Below are 22208 nucleotides of genomic sequence, written 5' to 3' on the forward strand. Positions count from 1 at the left end.
TGTACCTGCCTCTCTCTGTGACCCTCCCCTGCTCACGCTGTCTCTGTCTCTCAAAAATAAATAAAAAACATTTAAAAAATTAAGATAATCTTGAATTTTTGCTTCAGGATTAGTGATTATGAACCACATAAATGTTAAATGTTATTTTACTGACAAAAGTGTTCCATTAGCCACACTTATAATAAATATATGTCTGTCTACAGTGATGTTCAAGCATCAATTCTTCTCCTCCTGTACACGGGACACATCTTTATTAGATAAAAGCAGTTCAGAAACCCTGTGACAAGTGCCAGAGACGATGCACATCATACTCTGAATAAGAGATATAAAAAATACCAGAATCATGTAATTGAACTTATTTGCTGAAAACAGATGCAAGAATCCTAAGAGAGATACCTGTTCTTATGTAACACACACAGAGGAAGAAAGCAAAACAGAGCAGGCAAGGTGGAAGCTAAGAAATGACACGCTGAGAATTTACAAATTTAGACTTAACTGTACTCTCGAGAGTACGTGCGCCCCAGACCCAACCTGGATTCCAGCCCACCCATCGGTAAATGCTTCTGACACATAACACCTGCAGCTTATTTTTTTAGCTTGCATTTTTCAGGCAATGTAAATAAACGTTAACTCAAAGTTATCACCTTTTAATAAGCAGGATGTTATACAGTATAGAATGGGAATTGGTGGCGTAACTGTTAGAAATTACCTTTGAATCAAAAGATCCTTTATTTTTATGAAGAAGTTCTTCAACACTCTCTCTTATTTCCCTTGGAATATTTCGTGCATCGAAAGTTGCGATGTCTTCTCTCACACCTCTTTTTGCAAGGAAACTAAAATTACAGCATATTACTTCAAGCGAGGCTAAATAAAATTTGCAATTTCTGATGAAAATATCAATTTCACAAAATGGTGTATGCAATACTTTTAGTCTATTTGTTATCAAACAACAGGGTATTAAAGGATCCCGGCTTCTAATGCACGGTCCGTCCTTTTTATAGACAACAAGGTCTATCACAGCCTTCCACATGTTCTGTGAAATAAAGGCAGCACAGTCCTTCCTTTTTACCCACGTCGCTTTCCATGAACTGCCAGGTATGTGCACTTCTAGATGTCAGAAAATGGCCCGACTCCTTTCTAAGAAAGGTATTTTCAGGTGTTCCCTCGCCCACATTCCCTTCCCATCTCTAGACAGGAGCGGACGCTACCGTCAACCTCCATCCTACCACGGCCCCACACCTGGGAACAAAGCACAGCACCAGCGCCGCGACGTGAGCCCCAAAGCCACCCAGCTGCAAATTCAGTCGTGACGCAGCCTCTTCTCTTCCTGCTCACGTGTGTACCGCTCCATGGCTCCCGCCCTCGCTTTCCTGCTGTCTGACTCTGACCATAGTGCCTGTATTTTCTTCATCAGTGAATCACAGTGAACACAGTGCTCTGTACTGGGTGAGGGCCAAATAAATGACCCTATTTACTGAGATGTTCAAGATTTTCAAGCATTCTTTTTTCTCTCTGGACACTTGTAACACTCTCTTATTATGGAAAAACGAAAATATGGATGTCGATATATGATTATATAAAGTACCTTGAAATATGATGGCAAAGTGTATAACTAGGTAATTAATTAAAGAGTTTGAAAAACAATATAAGAAATATTTAAAAATATGAAGGAGGGGTGCCTGCCTGGCTCAGTCAGTACAGCAACCCCCTGGATTGTGGGGCTGTGGGTTCAAGCCCCACACTGGGTATAGAGATTACTTAAAAATAAAACCTTTAAAACTAAATAATACCTACATACATAAAAAATAACGTGTATATCATTGGTGAAGTAACATTTTTCACAAATTCAAAAACTTACCTTTTCATGCTCACCCAAGATGTATCGAAGATACCCATCAGCCTTAAAACGCCCTCAAGAATGTCTCTGATGACATCAGGTGGCATGCGCAGGGAGCGAATTTCCGAAAGAGATTCTGGCTTGATGTTTCCAACTGCTAGTTTAGCTTCATTGACTAGGGGCTAAAAAGACAAAGGGCATTATTACTTAAAAAAAATACATATAAAAATCATTACCTCTTTACAAATATTATTTGTCATTTTATTAAAAATAACTCTAAGGGTGCCTCGGTGGCTCAACCAGTGACGCGTCTGACTTTGGCTCAGGTCATGATCTCAGGGTTGCTGAGTTTGAACCCCATGTCGGGCTCTGTGCTGACAGCTCAGAGCCTGGAGCCTGCCTTGGATTCTATGTCTCTTTGCTCACACTCTCTCTCTCAAAAATAAATACATGTTAAAAAATTTTTTTTTAAATAACTCTAGTTACTAATACCCTTTTTCTTCAAATATCAAGATGCTTTAAAACATACAAGATATGAAATCTTAAAGTTCTTACCACCATAACTGCAACAGTCTAATTTAGAAAATGCAGTACCTTTCAAGACAATTTGCCATTTTCTTTTTTCTTCCTCCAAATTTTATTTAAATTTAGTTAACACTGAGTACAAACTGGTTTCAGATGTAGAACCCAGCGATTCATCCTTCACGTACAACACCCAGTGCTCTTCCCAGCTGGTGGTCTCCTTAATGCCCATACCCCACCTGCCGCCTGCCATCAACAAGAGTCTCCTGTGGCTTGTGTCCCTCTCTGTTCCCCCTTTTCCATATGTTCATCTGTTTTGTTCCTATGTTCCACATGAGTGAAATCATATGGCACTGGTCTTTCTCTGACTTATTTGACTTAGCCTAATACCCTCTAGGTCCAACCACGTCCCTGCAAATGGACCATTTGCCATTTTCAAGAGGCTTCTTATAAAACAAGCTGGCTAACCTTTGTGAAGAACCAAAAAAAAAAAAAAAAAAAAAAAGCGCTTAAGAGTTTGACTTGATTTCCCTACAATGCATTTTTCTTCTCAAAAATCAAAGAACATGGCTCATGAAAAACAAAGATGGTTTTTGAAGACCACTGGTTCATTCACTTACTTTTCCTGGTGGACCCTCCTTCCTGCTTCTCTTCTACAAGTAATATCCTGATTGAAAGCCACATTTGGCAATACTGTTAGAAAATAACTCAACAAACAATGTTTGATCTCCTAGACACAACTGGTAGTCAAAAATGGCTCTTACAATATGTCGGGCTTTTTTTTTTTTTTCATGTTTATTTTTACTTTGGAGAGAGACAGCGCGAGCAAGAGAGAGGAAGGGGGAAGGGCAGAGAGTGAGAATCCCAAGGAGCCTCTGCGCTGCCAGCACAGAGCTGGACGCACGGTTTGAACCAATAAACCGTGAGATTATGACCTGAGCCGAAGTCAGACCCCAAATGACAGAGCCACCCAGGTGCCCCACAATGTCTCCTTACCTGTACTTCTTTTAATTCATCATCAATTTTGTTTTTTCTTTCTTCAATTTTAACAACTTCTTCTGCTATTTTGTGCTTCAGTCTTTCAAGTTCTGTCTTTTGCTCACTAGCATCCTATAGAAATATTTACATGGCATTCCAATTAATTTTAAGGCACTCAATATTTAAAAGCATAGTATCAAAAATAGGTTATTTTAATATAACTTTTTCTATTAAATACTTTTGTAGTATTAACTGATGTAACAGTTTTTTAAATGCCTGGGAAACCAAAGATTTAATTTACTGTATATTTACTATTAGGAAGTTTCTCTGCTTTATTTTATTTTTTCTGAATAGCAAAGCAGTAAGAACTATTTATATAGAAATCAACTTAGAATTGCATAATTTAGAAAATTATCATAATACACATTTAACATTTGCAATAAATACCCCAGAGAAGTTAGTACAATTATGCTCATTTTATAAATAAACTAAAAATACAGTCTTCTATAATTCTAACAATAAAGGCTAACAACTCTTAGGGACTAATTACAATATATTGCAAGTTTGTGTTTCTACACTTTTAGACAAAAATTAATTGAAATCATGACAACATGATGGAAAGTAATCAACAAAAATTAGTACAGAATCAAAGAACATTAAGTTATGAGCTCTTTGTTCCCAAATGCAAATATCAAGGGTCTCACATATATAAAAATGCTAGAAATCATTGTGAATGTCTGTATTTTGTTTATCTGTACTAACTGAAAATCCAAAGAGGAATTTCATCAAGAAACCTTTCAGGATGACTCACCTCAAAGGTTCTCAACCTGTTTACAATCACAACGAATGTCCCGTGTTCTTTTGCCAAATGTATTGAAATAATCTGGGTGCAACCGAGGCACAGAACTATTTAGAGACTTGTCACACAGCTCCAATCTAGGGCCCAAACAGAGCCTGGCGGAGGAGCAGACTCTTGCTTTCCAGGCGGCCTGTCCCCGCAGGTGTCTTCCACACCAGTGCAGGTGGACGTGCCCACGGGCCCCACGCCTCCCTACCTGCACATGTCACCACCGCTGCCCGCAGGAAGCTGTTCTCTCCACCTCCATTTAACAGCCTTCAAAGGTCCAGCTCATGCATTGCTTCTGTTATTAACCTACTCTACCAACTGGAGGTTCTCCCTATTCTGAGATTTTATAGCATTTATTTCGTATTTTTTGGTCACAAATCTAGAGTTTCAAGCTTTGGAAATTATAGTTTGATCCTTAAGCTATCTGTGCAGACTACACCTCTTTATAACAGAAATGTCTGCTATTTAAAATTAAGCACAATGATCACCTTATGAGATGGACAGTCCCTGCTAGGCAACACAATGAGCGGCGGTCTGGGAAAGCCTCGGCTGGGAGCGGCCTGGCCAGAGCAGAGGCGTGCGGCCAGCACACCCTCTCCAGCCCGCCCACCCGTCTGGGAGCCGAAGGGCGCGCAGTGCTGACTACGCGCCTCTCATCAACACACAGTTACCAACACTATTATCCTCTACGGGGCTTTCACGTTTTTAATATTCCAAGTTACTCTATAAAGGTAAGTATTTGACAGATTTTTTTTTAACAATAAAAATGGCTGGCTGCTTTACAGCCCTGCATTGGGATCCACACTATCTGTTATTAATTTGGTCCCAAAATACCCTGAGAAAAAAATTATGCTAAAGTTTTACAGTATGAAAATTACATTTGAGTTTCCTACTATATTACTTACCAGGTCAGGTACTCAATACAATTATCTTGGAAACACTGAATGTGTACATAACCATCACATTTCTGGAAATGTTACTTTCTTTGAGAATGTCCACAAGCACCAGGGCTGGTCCTAACTGGACCACTCGGGACTGAGGCTCACTCCCCCACAGCCCAGCCCACCCTCAGATCTCCAGTGAGGATGGGCACATATATGAGGAAATCTTTTGGGGCACCTGTGTGGCTCTGTCATTTACGTGTCTGCTCTTGATTTCAGCTCGGGTCATGATCCCAGGGTCATGGGGTGGAGCCCTGCATCGCGATCCACACTATCAAAGTGGAGCCTGCTTGGGATTCTCTCTCCCTCTGTCTCTCAAAATAAACAAACAAACATTAAAAATAAGAGAAGAAGAAGAAAACTTTTTTCAGAGTAAGAATAAAACAGTCAAGTGGGATAAAGGCAGTAAGATATTTGGGAAACAGAAGGTCTCTTCAAATATCCTCTGAGAGCTAAGCGGAGGCAAATCAACAATGACACAAACCAACAAGAAAGGACACTTCCACAAGCAGACATCCAGAGGCTAAAAAAAATCTCCCGAGAAATAATATCATAACAGAAATGAAAAACTAATAGGACAATTAGAAAATTGAAGTTAAATTGAAGGACAATTAGCTATTGAAGTTAATGTAACTAAGAGACATTAGATGTGCAGTGAGGCTGCTAGTCACCAACATGAAGATGGAGAAACATACATGAGACATAATCAAGGAGGTAAACTAACAATTTAGTGATTCATTAAAGGTAGGGACTGAGAGAACACAAGTCCAATATAATTTCTCAGTCCTATCTTCAATAATTAGTTATAATGGCAATAAGACAAAAAGTAACAGACGTTGGTGAAGATGCAGAGAAAGAGGCACCCTCCTGCACTGCTGGTGCAAATGCAAACTGGTGCAGCCGCTCTGGTAGACAGTAAGGCGGTTCCTCAAAAATTTTAAATTAGAACTACCCAACGACCCAGCAATTGCACTATTAGGGATTTACCCAAAGGATACAAGGAGTGCTATTTCAAAGAAGACATGTACCCCAATGTTTGTAGTAGCACTACCAACAATAGCCAAAGTATGGAGAGAACTCAAGGTCCATCAATTACTAATGAATGGATAAAGAAGATGTGGTTTATAGCTACAAAGGAATATTACTCAGCCATTATGCTAATGAGACTAGTAGGAAGATGCATCTAGTAGAATACTGGATGTTTAGTCTGGATCCCAGATGAAGGATGAAAACGATGAATTTGGTGATACAGAGCACCAGTTTCAGTACAGAGTCGACAGGAAAGAGGCAAAGGCAGGAGCGCCCTGAGAAGGCATATAGACACAACTACGACCTGGGCAAAGAAGAATTTCAAAGAAATAGCCTCCAAAAGGTTCGATCTTCAAGAAAGGTTCAACAAAGGCAATGGCAAAAAGGGGATACCATCAAAATGTAATCATGAGAGTATAAATAAAATTAATAAAGACTTATTTCGTAAATACTGAGAGTATTAAAGGCAGGAGAAAAAAGTCCTTGAAGCCTGGGGAGATAACTTTAAGAAAAATAAAAGGAAATTATCAACTTAACTAGCAGAAGGTAAACAAAATTGTTTATAGACAAATCTACACCAACTTAAAATGTTTATATTTGCATATTTATAGAGTTTTGTTTGTATTTGTATAATTATAGGGTTTAGATAAATTAGCATTCAGTGAATTGAAAAAATATTGTTACGATTTTAAAATAACAGGGACAACAGGATGTCTGGGTGGCTCAATCGGTTGAGCATCTGACCTTGGCTCAGGTCATGATCTCACAGTTCGTGGGTTCGAGCCACACATCAGACTTTGTGCTGACAGCTCAGAGCCTGGAGCCTATCTTCAGATTCTGTCTCTCCCTCTCTCTCTGTCCCTCCCCTGCTCACACTGTCTCTCTCCTAAAAAATAAATAAAAACCATAAAAGAATTTTTAATAAAAATAAATAAAACTTAAAAAAATAAAATGGGAAATGACCACGCTCTTTCCAAAAAGCTCAGTGTTTAATACCATCAGTCTGACTCGACGCACGAGAAGTATTTTTTAAGTCCATATCAGGAAATGTGATTTCTCACAGCAGCAATCCAGCAGAAGTGGCCTCCCTCCCGCCTGCACCTCTGCGCCCGGATAATGTTACCTGCATCGACACTGTGATCTCCTGCAGAGCACTGTCTGCTTCGTCTTGCTTTGTCTTCAGTAACACACTTTGCTCTCCGGCTTTTCTGTTCAGTTCATCCACAAGAGCTTTAGCTTCATTCAGTTTAGACACACCAGCCTGCACCGATAAAATATGCACTGGGAGACTATCAATAAAATATGGACTGGCAGCATTAAAAAAAGGTATTATATACACACAGTAAATAAAACCTATAAGAAACCATCAAGAAAAAATGTGTGTACACATCTAACACTTATAAGTGGACTTAGGTTTTTCCTTACTGCCAGTTACAAAGACCTATTCAACTATATACCCCATAAGATGTAGTAAAAGACTCCACAGAGGCATTAAAAGAAAACAACACAGATTTTATAGTATCAGAGGAAACCTGAACAGATCAACACATATTTGGTATCTTGAAGACCAAGATTTTTACCCACTGCATTCTGAGAGAGGAAACAGAAAGCAAGGAAAAACTCTGTAAACCTTCTCCATTGTTCAGTCTCAGCGACTGGGGAAAAGGACTCAAGAACTAGTCTTGTCATCCTAGACATTGTCTGGTTCTGTCTGTCCAGTCGCTACCTTTCCAAAAGAGGCTGCCTCACAGAGGGCTCCGGCAGGCTATCAATCACAGTGCCTCACCTAGCCTTGGGGAGGAGATTTGAGCCTGGGCAGGGGTTCTGGCACCCCTCCCACCGCCCGTGAATAATGAAGGAGTGGACATGAAACAAATGCCTGCTCTTCTATATAGGAGTTGGATTTTTGTCACCTAACAAAAGACAAGATTTGGGGAGATAGCAATAGTAAAAAGGAAAATAACCAATATTTACTGAGCACCCAACACAGAGGACAGTATCAGGCTGGTTCTTTGCAGATGTATTTTATCTAATGCACTCACATACAACTGACCCAAGTAAGTTACAGGTCAACAAGTTTAAGTAATTTGCCCACAACACCACAGAGAACTAAATCAGGACAATGACCTTTAAAGCTAGAGGCTTGTTATGAATGAAAGTCAATCATTACAAAGAGGGATAAAGATAACTTTTTGTCAATTATGATGGATCCTAGTTTATTACACTAACAGAGACTTTGGAAAGGAAATGCTCTAAGACAACTTCCAAGGCTGGCATTTTAATGTCACATTTAAGTTGAGGCCCTATAATTACAGAAATACAGAATGCAAACTGTTCAGAATGTACTAAGTGACATAGATAAAAATATTACTTTAGAAGGTATAATTTTAAAGGTTACTATAAAGCTTACTCTCCATGTTTTAATAGACATTTCTGAATTTCTAAAAATGCTTTCATGTTAGAGATATTTTAAAGATCACCATAAACTATCAAAAGCACATAAATGCCATCCAGTGGGAAAAAAAGTAATAATTACTAAATCTAACAATTACCAAACCATTCCTGTACCTAGTGAAAACTCCAGGTCGTTGGGATTGTTGTAAGGCATGTAATACAGTACAGTACTTCTTTACACTAAACGTGTGTCAGGACAAAGGACTGTGAAATAATCCTTATTCCCTGTATACAGATTAAATGATTTGATGTAAAACTACTGTACCTGCAAATGACTTTGTCTTTTTAATAATTGCTTTTTCTTGCTGCTGCTAATGGCAGAATACACACGTAAAAAAGTCATATATCGGCTTGGTGTAGCACCATATGCTTTACAAGATTCATGGATTAATAAAAATGACTTTAGAAAATCGGGATCAACTGGAAAGAGAAAACAAATTCAAGAACAATGTGAACGGCATTTATTTCAAACACGTATCTCCACCCTCATTACTCTAAGTGGGAGATACCGTCTGTCTTCAAGGTACACACGCGTTCCCCGGCACCCATTCACTAGTCAAACTCATAGTTCCCTGCAGATTTGAATTACGTAATTTCAGTGGTCTCTGCCCTTCCACTGTTATATATTTCCTCTGAACACTTTTATTACTGCAAGAAAGGTAAGTCTGCTGTCATAACATAAATTAGTTACAACTACATGACATGTAGTCCAGAAGCACAATAAAAGCTGCTTGGATGGAAAAGAGCGATCAAACCAAGTAACGGGTATCCACTGTCACCTGACACAGGGACAAACAGGACTTCGGAAGCCAGAAAACGGAGAATAAGTCCCCACTAGATACAGCACGCTCAACACTCTACACCATGGTCCTCGGCTTCCTTCCATGTTCTCTGCGTCGGGTAATAAAGTCCACTTCTAATCAACGTTGAAGCCAGGACCCTTCCTGGCATGCCACAGCCAGGGCAGACCCAGCCCCCCCAGAGCATGGCCTGGTGCCCCAGGTCAGCTCCTTCCTCTTAGGTGATTGCAGGGGCCCCTCTGCAGGGCTCTCTATCTGCCTGCAGGTCCTCCCCACACTGACCTATTTCCCAGAAACTAAAGAAAGGCATGGACCCAGAAACTTCTTTTCTGAAACAAGACTCCAGTTACATCTCTGCTAAAATCTCTCAATTACCCCACATCACCCACAGGGTAGAAGCAAAATTCCTCGTTCCCTCCTCCTCTGGTTCTCTACAACCCACACATCCCTGCTCCAGCCAGGGGGCTGCTTGCAGATCTGGTCAAGTGCCTGTCGTATGTCTGACGCTACTGTCTCTAACCACACTGCACTGCGACGAACTGCCGGTGCCCGCCTGCTGTACCAGCTGCCAGTAAGAGGCCTCATCCTCAGGCACCCTTCCCGTAAACTCCATCATCTGTCTCACTGCAGCGGAGTTTACGGGTATAACAGAACATAATGCTTGCTAGTTTTCACTCCACCATGAGCTCCTAAGTCACCTCTGGTACCCAGCCCAGGACCTAATGTAAACCAAGTTCGGTAACCGTGACTAGATGCTTAGATAAATAAATCAACGAATGTGCTATATTTTTAAAAAAACCACATTCAAAATTATTTTGGAGCTGACAAAAATAATGAGAGTATAATTAAGAAAATATTATGTCCATACTCAAAGATACCATAAAACTTTCTCATGTATGAGCTGAGTGCTAGGACATATTGAATGGAAAGTGAAAACTCAGGAAAAACCTTGCCCACCAGCCAAAGACCCTGTAATAGTGGAGGCAGAACATCCGACTATTTGGGTCAAAGATATAACTGTTTTAATGTCTTAACTGTAAACAACAGATGGTGTGCGAGGTCCTACAGAAAAAGACATAAACATGAATTTAAAAATATAGAAAGCTTCAAGGATCAGTTTTCATTAAAAGAAACCTAACTTTGTTACTTCAGCAGTATTCAAATTTATAATCACTGTAAATTTTTAATGAAGTTATAACATTAGAGAATGCAATTATTTCACAAATAAAAACCAAAGTCAATTTCATCAAAAGAGTACCTGAGGTCTTTTTCTTTTCTTCTTTCCTTTTTTTGTCCCCATATTTTTCTTCACCATCTGTTTCACTGAGTAACATTTCAGGTATCTAAAACAGGAAGGGCATTTCTTCAAACCTCAACTCAGTATGAAAAAGTTTAAATAAATCCGATATCAGAGGTTAAAAATAAAAATTCTTTTCTCCTAGGTTTCATACCAATTCAGAGAAATAATACAGCCATCATCAGAAGACACTGTTTTCTAGACCTTTGAAACATGTCAACCATGGACTGCAAATTAATGACAACATCTCACTTGAAAACTTATTAGAGTCTAAGAAATGAAGGAAATCACAATTTGGATTAAATTAGCAACTAGTCACAAATACCCATTAACATCACACATCAATAACAAAATGCTTTTCCTGGCTTCATGGCATAAAGGAACAGTAAGGATTCTGAGCTCTCCTAAGAACTAAAAGCAAATGAAAATCATTCCACAGGTGGTAATTAACAAATTCATGATAATCCTAAATACTAATCTGTTGTCAAGCTACTGCTGTTTTTGCCATTGTTACAAATAGGAAAGTCACACTTCATAAACAGATCATTATTACAGGACATATGATAATCTAGTAAGAATAGTAATTTAAAATATCCAAAAACAAAAGCAAAGAACTCTTAGTTTCCTAAGAAAAAATTTAAAGCAGTAGAACTCTGACATTTTTACAACCGGAAAGCACAGGTATGCAGGTCAAAACACCATTTTCTGAATTTCCCAGACTAAACACAAAGTTAGACAAAAGATCCCATAACCGATGAAGAACTTGAAGGCAGCAGGGTTCCTGACCAGAGAGCAAGGTGTTTTCCTCAAACATCTTCACTGATTTCTGCCAAAACACTTGAGCCTCTGTGAGAATATTTTAAATTTATCCTTCTAAATCAATTGAAATTTGTTTCTTAGGAAACTTGCTTTCTTAAAAGTAGCCTACTCCCTGTGTCAACTAGCGTCGTTGTCATAAAAATCTCACAACATGTACATCTATCAAAACAGCACATTGCACACATTAAATGTATACAATACTTGTCAATTATATCTTAATAAAGCTGGTAGAAAAGAAAGAGTATCCCCCAAACAATGTGCTACTAAGCAAAGTATTCCTACCTGGATGGGCCCACATTTCCCTGGGCCTCCATTTCCCTCTTGGAGATAAGAATGGCACTTTCTAAAAAGCACTGAAAGGGCTTATAACTCTCTAAATTCCTGTTAACCTGTCAACCTCTCAGTTCCTTGAGCTCCTCTCCTGTTATCTTCACCACCTTTTCCTCAGCCCGTTGCTCTCCGTCTCCAATGGTCACATCCTGCGACCTTATCATCAACAGTAACTGAAATCATTCCATAGTGTCACTTGCTGATACCCCACTCATGCCCAGCTCACCCCACCCCATGTGACGTCACTAATCCTCAGGCCCCACCAGGACCTCCCGTCCATTTATTCCAACACCTCTCTACTTGACACCCCCATCTTCCTATCCTGACTCCTCCTCCACTCCCTGGGCCCTCACTTGCTTTGTCATGCTGAGCAGCGAAGCCCCAACCCCAGAGAGATGCAAGAGTGCCCAGCACAGGTGTGAAAGCAAGAGTGCACGCTGAGAGCACCCAGCACAGGTGAGCACACAGCAACACAAGCAAGAGCGCACAAGAGCACGCCCAGTGCAGGTGTGCACACAAGAGCACACACAAGCATGCCCAGCACAGGTGAGCAGAGAATAGCGCACGTGAGAGTGCACACACGAGCACCCAGCACAGGTGTGCAAATAGCGCACTCGAGAGTACACATGAGAGTGCCCGGTGTGGGTGTGCACACAGTAACACACCTGAGCACGCCCAGTGCAGGTGTGCACACAATAGCCACACAACCTCACTGGCTGGCCTCAACAGAACCTGTGCACACCCCTCATGCCAGCCACTGTCACGCCCTGTCCTCTCAGGACACCACAGTCTCTTCCCTCTGCTTTTCCCTCAGCTGCCAGTCTTCCTCCCTTGCACTGAGGAAACAGTCCAGAGAGCTGGACACCACCCCCTGACCCTGCCGCTGACCTGGGCCCAGGCCCCCGCACCCTGCTGCCTCTCCTGTTGTTAAGGTGTCGTGTGCACCCTGCCACCCCCCTCACTTGTGCACCATACCCACATGTCCACCGGCTGGTGCCGCTGCTCAAGCAATGCTTCCCCAGCTTCCGTGGACACTGCCAACAGCATACGAACATGTGACAGCGTGTCCCCACTTCCTTCAGTTACTGATCCATCTCTCTCTCACTCGTGAGAGGTGACCATATTCACCCTCTCCAGGCCTCCTCCTCCCCTTCTGAAACACATTCCATGATGGCTTTTCCACTACCACCGGACGCTGCTGTACGGAGGTCAGCACCACAGTCACTCGCCGCGGCCCCTGCCATCCGTCCCCTTACTCACAGCCCATTGCCCCGCATCTTGGCACAGGAACCTGTGCTTGGCTCCGAACTCTGACGCAGCCCCTCTGTCCCCAGCAGCCCCTTCTCCGCACCCCTGGCGGTGAACCCCCTCACGCCCACTTGTTAGGGGTGAAGAGCCTGAGCTCGGTCCCCCAATCTCTTCCCTGTTGGTCAACACATGTCCCTTGGTGGTATCGTTCATTCTCACAGCTCCAACTGCCACCTCCATGCTGACAATCCCCAGCGTTTCCTCCTGGATGTCTGACCTCCCCCCTTGACACAGACTCCTCCAGCCAAACGCCTTCTCAGCCTTGCAACCTGGACGTCTGACGTCTCCTATCAAGCACATCTGAGACTGAAAACTTCACCTTCTCCTCCCAACATGACCGTCACTGGTCCTTCCAGGGACTTGAGCAAACATGTCTGGAAGTATCCTGGAGTCCTCACTTCTCTACACAGCTGGCAGCAAATCCTGTTGTTTCTACCATTAAACACACCCCAAATCCAACCACTGCTCCCACCTGCACCCCTAAGGCACACATCCTTTTCCCTCACCTGCGGCAGCTTGGTAACCAGTCCGACCCTGCTCCCTACAGTCTACTCTCAACCTCGAAGTCAAGGCAAGCCGTTCAAACATTATTAAAATGGTGCTGCTCACTCATTCCAAGGGAAGATAAAACCCTCAGAAGGGCTTAGAGAGCCCTGTCCTGTGGTCCTCTTACCCCCCCACCTCCTCTCCAACCGCTCTCCCTCTGAATCACTCCCCACATCTCCCTCCTGCTGACCCTCACGATCACCAGGCATGCTCTCATCTCGGGGTCTCCACAGGGCAAGCGTCCTACCAGATACCCCTCCAAACAATGTACATCCCACGAGGGCAGGGGCTGTGTCAGCTTCTTCTCTGCTACAACCCAGTACAGAACAATGGCACCGTGACAGACCCAGTAACCACTACTTACTGGAGCCTCATGTGCATGTGGCCTCCTCAGACTAGAATAATTTTCCTGTCCTATATCCACTTGCTGAAATCCAACCAAAATATGTCATCTGTAAAACTCCATCTATTATCCCAAATCACATTCCTCCCTCTGACTCATGACAGGTAATAGTCTGTACCTCTATTACACAAAAAGAAAGAAAGGAATGATCGAGAATGTAAGTATTATTCAGAGACAACATGAAAATTATGATGGATCAGGCAACACAAGCTTTCCAGGGAAAGATGGCAGTATGCGTTCATACTTTACACACACTCCCCTCCAGACACTGAGCATGGCAATGGTAGATACTTTTTAAAAGATTTAAAATTTGTACTTAAACTCTACTAAAATTATTACTGCAATGTTTTTATTATAAACTGGCCTATAATGGGCTGGTTACTAAAATGAATGCAACTGTTAAAGTACATTAGCTAACTATGCAGTCCTTAACTGAGAACATAATCTTCAACATGACGGTCTCCACTCAGCTCAACTTCCTACAAGAGCATAAAGAGAAGAGAGTGCAAACGTGTTAAGTTCAGGGCCACAATTAAGGCAATATTATAACAAACACCAGAGGGAAGTTGTGAAAATGAGTAACTTCAGAAAGAAAATATGCCTATTTTTCATTTCCATACTTCAGTGTTCAACTTACTCTCCTCATACTGCTGTCTGACCAGTCCTCCATCCACAACACCTGGCATTTCTTATGCAAAGCTGGGTTACTCTCACAGTTTACTATGAAGTTTAAATTCGTAGAATCCATTATCAAGACAATATGCAAGTTTTGCTGAATTCCTAAAAAAGCATAAAAAATAATTATGATGCATATTATAACAATAATTATTGGGGAAACACATATATGACCTACTTTTAGGAGTTTAAAATTTTCTGAAATGAAATCGTAGCTGTTTATTACAAAAAACAAGCTATGTAAAACAGTATTATAGTTATGATCTTTACTTTTGTTAAAAACAATGTGTGTGTATACATGTTAAGAAAAGAGATCCAGAAAGAATTCAGGAAAGAGAAGGGTATATGTGTGTGCGCACACGCGCGCATGTGTTAAGAGATCCAGGAGGAATTCAGGAAAAAGAGAAGCATATACTTGTGCGTGTCTGTCTGTATATGCACACGTGTTAAGAGAATACATTCAGAAGGAATTCAGGGAGAAGCGTATACTTGTGTGTGTGTGTGTGTGTGTGTGCGTGCATGTGTGTGAACACATGTTAAAACAAGAGATCCAGAAAGAATTCAGGAAGAAGGGAACTGTGTGCTTCTGTGTGTGTGTGTGTGTGTGTGTGTGTGTGTGTGTATGTGAGTGAGAGAGAGTGAGAGCGAGCGAGCACGCATGTTAAAACAAGAGATCCAAAAGGAATTCAGAAAAAAGGGAAGTGTATACTTGTGTGTGTGTGTGCATGCGCATGTTAAGAGAAGAAATCCAGAAGAATTCAGGAAGAGAAGCACATACTTGTGTGTGTGTGTGTGTGTGTGTGTGTGTGTTTCCGTGGGTGCATGCACACGTTACGACACAAGATCCAGAAGGCATTCAGGAAAATGGGAAGTGTGTACTTGTGTGTGTGTGTGTGTGTCTGTGTGTGTGTGTGTGTAGAGAAGATCCAAAAGGAATTCAGAAAGAAGAAAAGTGTGTACTTCTGTGTGTATGTGTGTTTGTGTGTGCATGTTAAGAGATCCAAAAGGAATCCAGGAAGCAGAGAAACATATACGTGTGTGTGTGCGTGTGTGTGTGTGTGAGAGAGAGAGTGAGAGAGACAGAGAGAGAGAGAGAGAAAGCTCATGCTCGAGTACGCCCACGTTAAGAGAAAGATTCAGAAGGAATTCAGGAAGAAGTATGTGTGCACATATGAATGCGCATGTTAAGAAATCCAGGAGGAATCCAGGAAGATAAATGTGTACGTGTGTGTGTGTGTGTGTGTGTGTGTGTGTGTGTGCGTGCGCGCGCGCATGCACGCATTTTAAGAGAAAGATCCAGAAGGAATTTAGGAAGAAGAGAAGTGTATACTTGTGTGTGTTTGTGTGTGCACACACACCCCTGTTAAGAGAAAGATCCAGAAGGAATTTAGGAAGGAATGTATATACCATATTGCTATTTTGTATGTTACTTTTCAACAGTGATACTGTATTCTACTTTACAAATTTTCTTTCAAGGATTTTGGTTTCAATAGTCACATGCAAATTGAGGTTTGATTTTCTTTTAGGAGACATATTTTCCCTGTTTCAGTATCAATATCATAAAAAGGGATTTGTACACTTTTCCTTCATTTTCTATGTTCTGAAATTGTTTCAAATAGCATTGGGATGATCTGTTTCTTGGAGATGAGGTAGAATTTCCTTGTAAACTTTACAGAGAGGGAATGGAGGGTAGCTCTCTAACAGCTTCTCTACTTCAATAATAAATTTTCTTTTAGGAAAAAAAGAGATAAATGTAGTAATAATGTCTGGGTGATGTTATCCTTGCTTCTATTTACTTATTCAATTTTAGAGATCTACAGTGCACATAAATCTGATTCTATGATAATAAAAAGTTGTTAAAAATAAAACTAGAGTCTGGCAAAATCTAAATCATTTTCTATGATAGGAGTTCCTAAGCACTAATTTTACAAAACAGAAATAAGGGCAACAAAGTAAATATTCCAAAGAACATTAGAACACTTTTATCCTTCCCTGCTGCTAAAATTGTACTAACATGCTTTTACTAGAGGTAAGCCTTCAGGCTACTTATGTGTTTTCTAAAAGCACTGTAAGAAGGAAAAAAGTACCAAAATACAAAACAGATCCAAGATTTAAGATACCTTGGCAATCTAATTAGAAAACACCCCCAAATTAAATGGTACTTATTTCACATGAACCAGAGTTTGTATTGATTAACTGAACATAATCACTTACTGTATGTGAAGTAATTGAAGACTGGTCCAAAAAAACCATCCTGTGAGGCCTGATCTTTAAGAGGCAACAATAAAGGCTCTAATTCTTCAAGGGTATAAAGTCCAGGAACTTCACCTATGGAATATTGCATTTCTTTTGAATTTTAGCTGCAATACCCTAATCCAAACACATTTTACATCCACAATACTTTATATTTGTGTTAGTCTGCTCCTATTCAAGCTGTTTCCAAAAATACACAACCCTATCACCTTTGTATTACTCACAAACCTGCCCATCGCCTCCATTTGATAAAACTCAAATTCCTAAGCAAGCCGTTCAAGACAGTGGATAATCTAGCCATCTACCTGTCTCTCCAGGTTCTTCTGGTTCTTCTCTATGCCTCCCATTCAAGACCTTGTATTCCAGCCTCTGAACTTCTCTGTGTTCCATAAATATAGCGAATCTATACCCACAGTCTTCTCCCCAAAATCCCTGTTAACCTATGAGAGATTATTGTGCGACAGCCATGCCCACGAGCCCTCCCCGACTGCCGTGCACTGGGGAAGCACTATTTCTCTTCCACGTATCTAAACATATCACAGTTAAGCTTTTTATCACATCATATAATCATGAATGAAGTATTTTCCCTTCTTGCCCAATTAGATTCTGAATTCTCAGAGAACAAATATTTGATCATGTTCAACATTTATCTTAGAACGTACTTAGCTAAGTATCTGGAACATAAATATTTATTATATGGATGAATGGATGGATGCATGGATGGACTGATGGATGGGTGACCTTGTACTATGAATCAGAAGAACTAATCCACAGCCCTGCTACAAGGCAACAAAATGATGAAAGCAAGTCAAACTGGATTAAGACTACAAGTATGTAATAGAGGGCTGAACTAGATCTTACTCAGCATTATAAATCCAGTATTTAGAACCATGACTGGCACATAACAGGTGTCCAATAAATCTTTGCTAAGCCACATATTTAAAGTTTGCAAGAAACTCTAAAATGAAGTGAGGACCCTTGGGCCACACATCCAAAGCTGGACATTCATGCAAGTCCCACCACAGCCAAGACTCTACTTTTCTTCAGCCTCAGCTCAGAGGTGCAGATCACTGCCCACCCCCCAAGCTGGTACGTATTCAAACACACTCACTCACAAATCTGCTCTGCGTCTTCCTCTAAATTTCAGTCATACCAAGACACTTTTGACTCCTTCAAATTAGCAAGAAAAGTTAGCTCTACTTACATGCATAGCCCCCACTACAGAAAATAAGAGTTTAAAACAGAAATAAGAGACAAGGGTCTATTTTCTCCTTAAGTATTTTTCAAAAACGTATTTGGTAAAAATGTCAATAAGATTTAACTTATGATTGTTGCAGTTACAACTTGATAATAAAGATCAATTTATCTTCAGGTAAAAAGTATAATTCCCACATCAACGCTTATCTGCATGTTTGCTTTGACAAACAAAACAAAATGAAAAACCCCAAACAAAAAGCTGTCTATCTGGTTGACCAGTTTATCTCATCTCTAATGAAAGGCCTCCATCTAGTGACAAGGGAAGTGATATGCAGGACACACCCGAAAAATCTCACGGGCTATTCTGGAAGAAGGTCCGGACACTGCGAGCTTGCCCAGGACCTCTCACTCCCACCCCAGCAGCTACAGAACTTGGGCTAGACACCGACTGGCCACCTGTCAGCTAGCATCCTGGTCTGCTCTCACTGGAACACTCAAGTGGAGAGACACTTTGTGTTATAAATTTAATGTTTTTGTCAACCAAAGCTGTTAAGTTCTGGGAGAAAAAAAAAAAAGACTACTTCATCTCAGAGCTTACAGGGTCCAACTCGAGCATCATGAAGGTCTGTCTGCAAGTCTCCACAACGGATTAAGTCCTACAGTTGAAACTAGCTTTTAACAAGGTTTATTTTGCACTTAAATAATCTTGGTCCAAGTCTAAAACTACACCACCTCTTACCAACTCTAACAGTGTTTACTCATGAAGAGATTCTAATAAATTTCATAATTTCTTCAGAAAAAAGGGAGGTACATGGGAAATTGCCAGTATCTTCTCCAGGAAACCACAACAAAGGCCAGGTGGCTCAAGAGACAAGTGCGTACCACCATCTGGGAAATGGGAGCCCTCAGATACTGAAAATACATCTGTACTCACATATCCACACCAAGGCCATTATTCAACCACTGCATAATTGTTGAACAGGGAGGTGCTATCACATTTTTTATTTGAAGTTATACTCTGTATTTCCTGCATACTAATTCTATTATTTCTATAGGTGAAATTTCTACAGATAATAGAACTGCTATATTAAGGGGCACAGCACATTTTATTAAACAAGCACAGCTGACAGCTTCCCCCAAGGCTGGAGCAGCTAGGAGTCCCTTCCGCCCCCCCCGAAGTAACGAGGCGGCAGCTCTGCAGCGCATGCACTCACCAACACTCAGAATCACACCTACACACTTCTTCAATCTTGTGATTTTATAAAAATGAGGTTTCTCAACTCTGCAGCTCTGAGAGTGTTTAACCCCATGTCACCTTAGCAAAACCCATTCCAAATGTTCTCTGAAATGTAATTTATACAAGGTAATTTACTTGAATGATTTTTATATTATGATTTTTATTTTTTTGAACAGAAATCATTCACTTGCCTGAAGACAAAAGACTGTTGATCATCTCCAGAAAGGTCGGATGGATAAACTGGTGATCCTCAAGAAGGAAGACTACCTGCTGAGCTTCAACACCTGCAAGATGCAGCACCTGCACAATCACAAAACCTGGTTTCACATCTTAGCACAGTTACAGACTGCTGTTCTTTATGTAAGTAAACGCTTTTCTCCTTCCTTCCTTCCCTCCCTCTCTCCTTCCCTTCCCTCCTCCATCTTTTCCTTCCATCCTCCCTCCCTCCTTCTTTCTTACCAAAATTAAAAATCAAACTCTAAGCCATATAGTTTGGAAAGTAAATCCAGTCCATGAACAAATAGTTGGGGGAAACTTTAATTATTTTATAACTAAGATAATCATTTTTAAATGTATCCACATACACCCTATATAAATTCTATGCTTTTATCTCCCATGACCACCTCACCTCTCATCATCTGGGGTACCTGAGAGCTAGAAATCCTAATAAGAACCTTTTCCCTATGTGTACATAGAAATATAATTTTCTAATAACCATGGGGGAAATAATCATCAAAATTAAAGACTATGTTGCATATCAGAGATGGTAAGTTCTCTCTGAAGGCTTCTGGAATAATTAATTGTACTGTAAAACCAAATAAAGCAAAAGATTATGAGTAACTCACATGTTTGAGATCATTTTTGAACTGCTTCAGCTCATACCCTCTGGAGACTTTCGGAGAAAACAGCACGGCCCCGTGCATGTGGCTGACTAAGGCGGTGACGGTGCGGCGGCCCACCCCACTGCGCCCCGCCAGCAGCAGGGAGCCCCCAGGGAAGCTCAGCACTCTGTCCACCCTGGACACATACTCCAGGACTTCTTGGAAAAGTAAAATATCTAAGGTCTGGTTATCTCGTCCATAATGAATAAGGCCCTTTTAAAAAAAATCACAAAGAATATTTTATAATTAACATATAACCAATTACAGAATAAAAATGTTAATTATCTAGATAGATTTGTATTTTGGATACATTCTGGAAAAGGGTTTAGTGTGATGGTATGTCATCTCACACTCCACAGCCCATCCAGGAACTCAGTTCTACAGTACTTACTCCAAAAAAACTTATATGATGCCAAACAAGTTCAAGGCCTCATAATAGTGAGATACTTGTGGGCATCATTAACATATCTTGTAAGACATAGTGAGAGATATCAGGTTAATTACAAAAATTTTAAAAACCCTCACATTTTGTTAGTTGTTTCAAATCAAGTCAGTACGCTGCAGACCATAAAACAATCCTAAAATTGTAGAAACCTAGGGTCTAAAAAATAACTTGTGAAGTCTTGTTGATACACGCTGCTTGGGAGTGAATCAAAGGCCTGCAGGCGGGGCAGTCAGCCCTACCAGGAACTGTGCGAGAGCTGAAGGACGAGAGGAAGGTCAACCAGACTTCACACCCTTAACAACTTTCAACACACCCAAACCTGGCAATATGCATGCCACACACATCAGTTTACCAGATCATGAGAAACTTACTATCTCAAATCCACACTAACTACCAAAATAAATATTTTAAATCAATCACATGTAGTACATTCTTCTTTATTGTAACTTTAAAAAGGAAGGAAAGAAAGAAAAAAAAAAAAACCTCCCTAGGATACCGCTCCAGGTTTCCGTGAACCAGAACCCCCATCAGCACCTGTTGGAAATCTGGAATCAGACTTCCTCAGGATGGGACCCAGGAGTGAGCATATTTTCTGGTTCTCAAAGTGATTCTAATGCTCATTAAAGTTTGACACCACTGCTCTAGGATCATGTTCCAGTTAACATTAAACCTCATTAATAAGTAAACATTAAAAAAAATTTTTAGATTAAAGCTCATTACTATTCCAACATCAGATACTTTCTCCCAAGGTGCACCTTGGCAATCCTACCCATATCTATGTGAGTACGCGTGCGTTCAGTTACAGCTGCTGAAACGAACTAGATTCCATAAGAACCAGCTCTGTTTTAGAGCCTTTGCACATCTCATAAAGTTTACGAAAAATGTTTTTTAAATGCCTATAGTCATAACCAAACCCCAACTCAAGTTCATGATTGAGATTATACCTTCTTAATAACATCTTTGAGGTCTGCAGAACTCAGTTTCCCAAGTGGTTTTCCATGTGGAGGCAGCATCTGCACAGGGGCTGCCCTTGCTTCTGAACTGTGTCTGGCTCCCCACGTAACATAGAAACTGTCTGCAGAAATAAAATATTAATTTGTCTTCTATGTGTTATTGGTAATGGCAGCATCAGGAAATACATGGCTTCTTTTCTTCTCCCCCCCCCCCCCGCCCGCCGTGAGAGAGAAAGACAGTACAAGAGTGGAGGAGAGAGGCAGAGGTAGAGAGAATCCCAGGCAGGCCCCATACCCAGTACAGAGCCAACGGAGGGCTCAATTCCATGACCCTGAATCATGACCTGAGTCAAAATCAATAGTTATATGCTTAACCGACTCCATCATCCATGTGCCCTGCTCACTAAACTTGAAAAGTTAATCCATCCAAATAAGATGATACCCCAAAATGCAAAG

General features: G+C 40.8%; 1 protein-coding gene across 2 annotated transcripts in view; it reads right to left on the reverse strand.

Annotated features, from left to right (window-relative positions):
• The window catches only part of DYNC2H1 (dynein cytoplasmic 2 heavy chain 1), a 312370-nt gene that overhangs the window by 200382 nt on the left and 89780 nt on the right, over nt 1-22208 (reverse strand). For both annotated transcript variants that reach the window (XM_029956592.1, XM_029956591.1), the window contains exons 48-58: nt 21744-21874; nt 20319-20567; nt 19665-19773; nt 17001-17114; nt 14749-14891; nt 10667-10751; nt 8874-9028; nt 7278-7415; nt 3356-3469; nt 1859-2019; nt 710-833 (exon numbers count right to left, since the gene is read on the reverse strand). In XM_029956592.1, the coding sequence (XP_029812452.1) occupies nt 710-833; nt 1859-2019; nt 3356-3469; nt 7278-7415; nt 8874-9028; nt 10667-10751; nt 14749-14891; nt 17001-17114; nt 19665-19773; nt 20319-20567; nt 21744-21874 (1523 nt within the window). The remainder of the gene's footprint in view (nt 1-709; nt 834-1858; nt 2020-3355; nt 3470-7277; nt 7416-8873; nt 9029-10666; nt 10752-14748; nt 14892-17000; nt 17115-19664; nt 19774-20318; nt 20568-21743; nt 21875-22208) is intronic.

This window comes from Suricata suricatta, chromosome 11 (genome assembly GCF_006229205.1).
Source record: "Suricata suricatta isolate VVHF042 chromosome 11, meerkat_22Aug2017_6uvM2_HiC, whole genome shotgun sequence".
NCBI lineage: Eukaryota > Metazoa > Chordata > Mammalia > Carnivora > Herpestidae > Suricata > Suricata suricatta.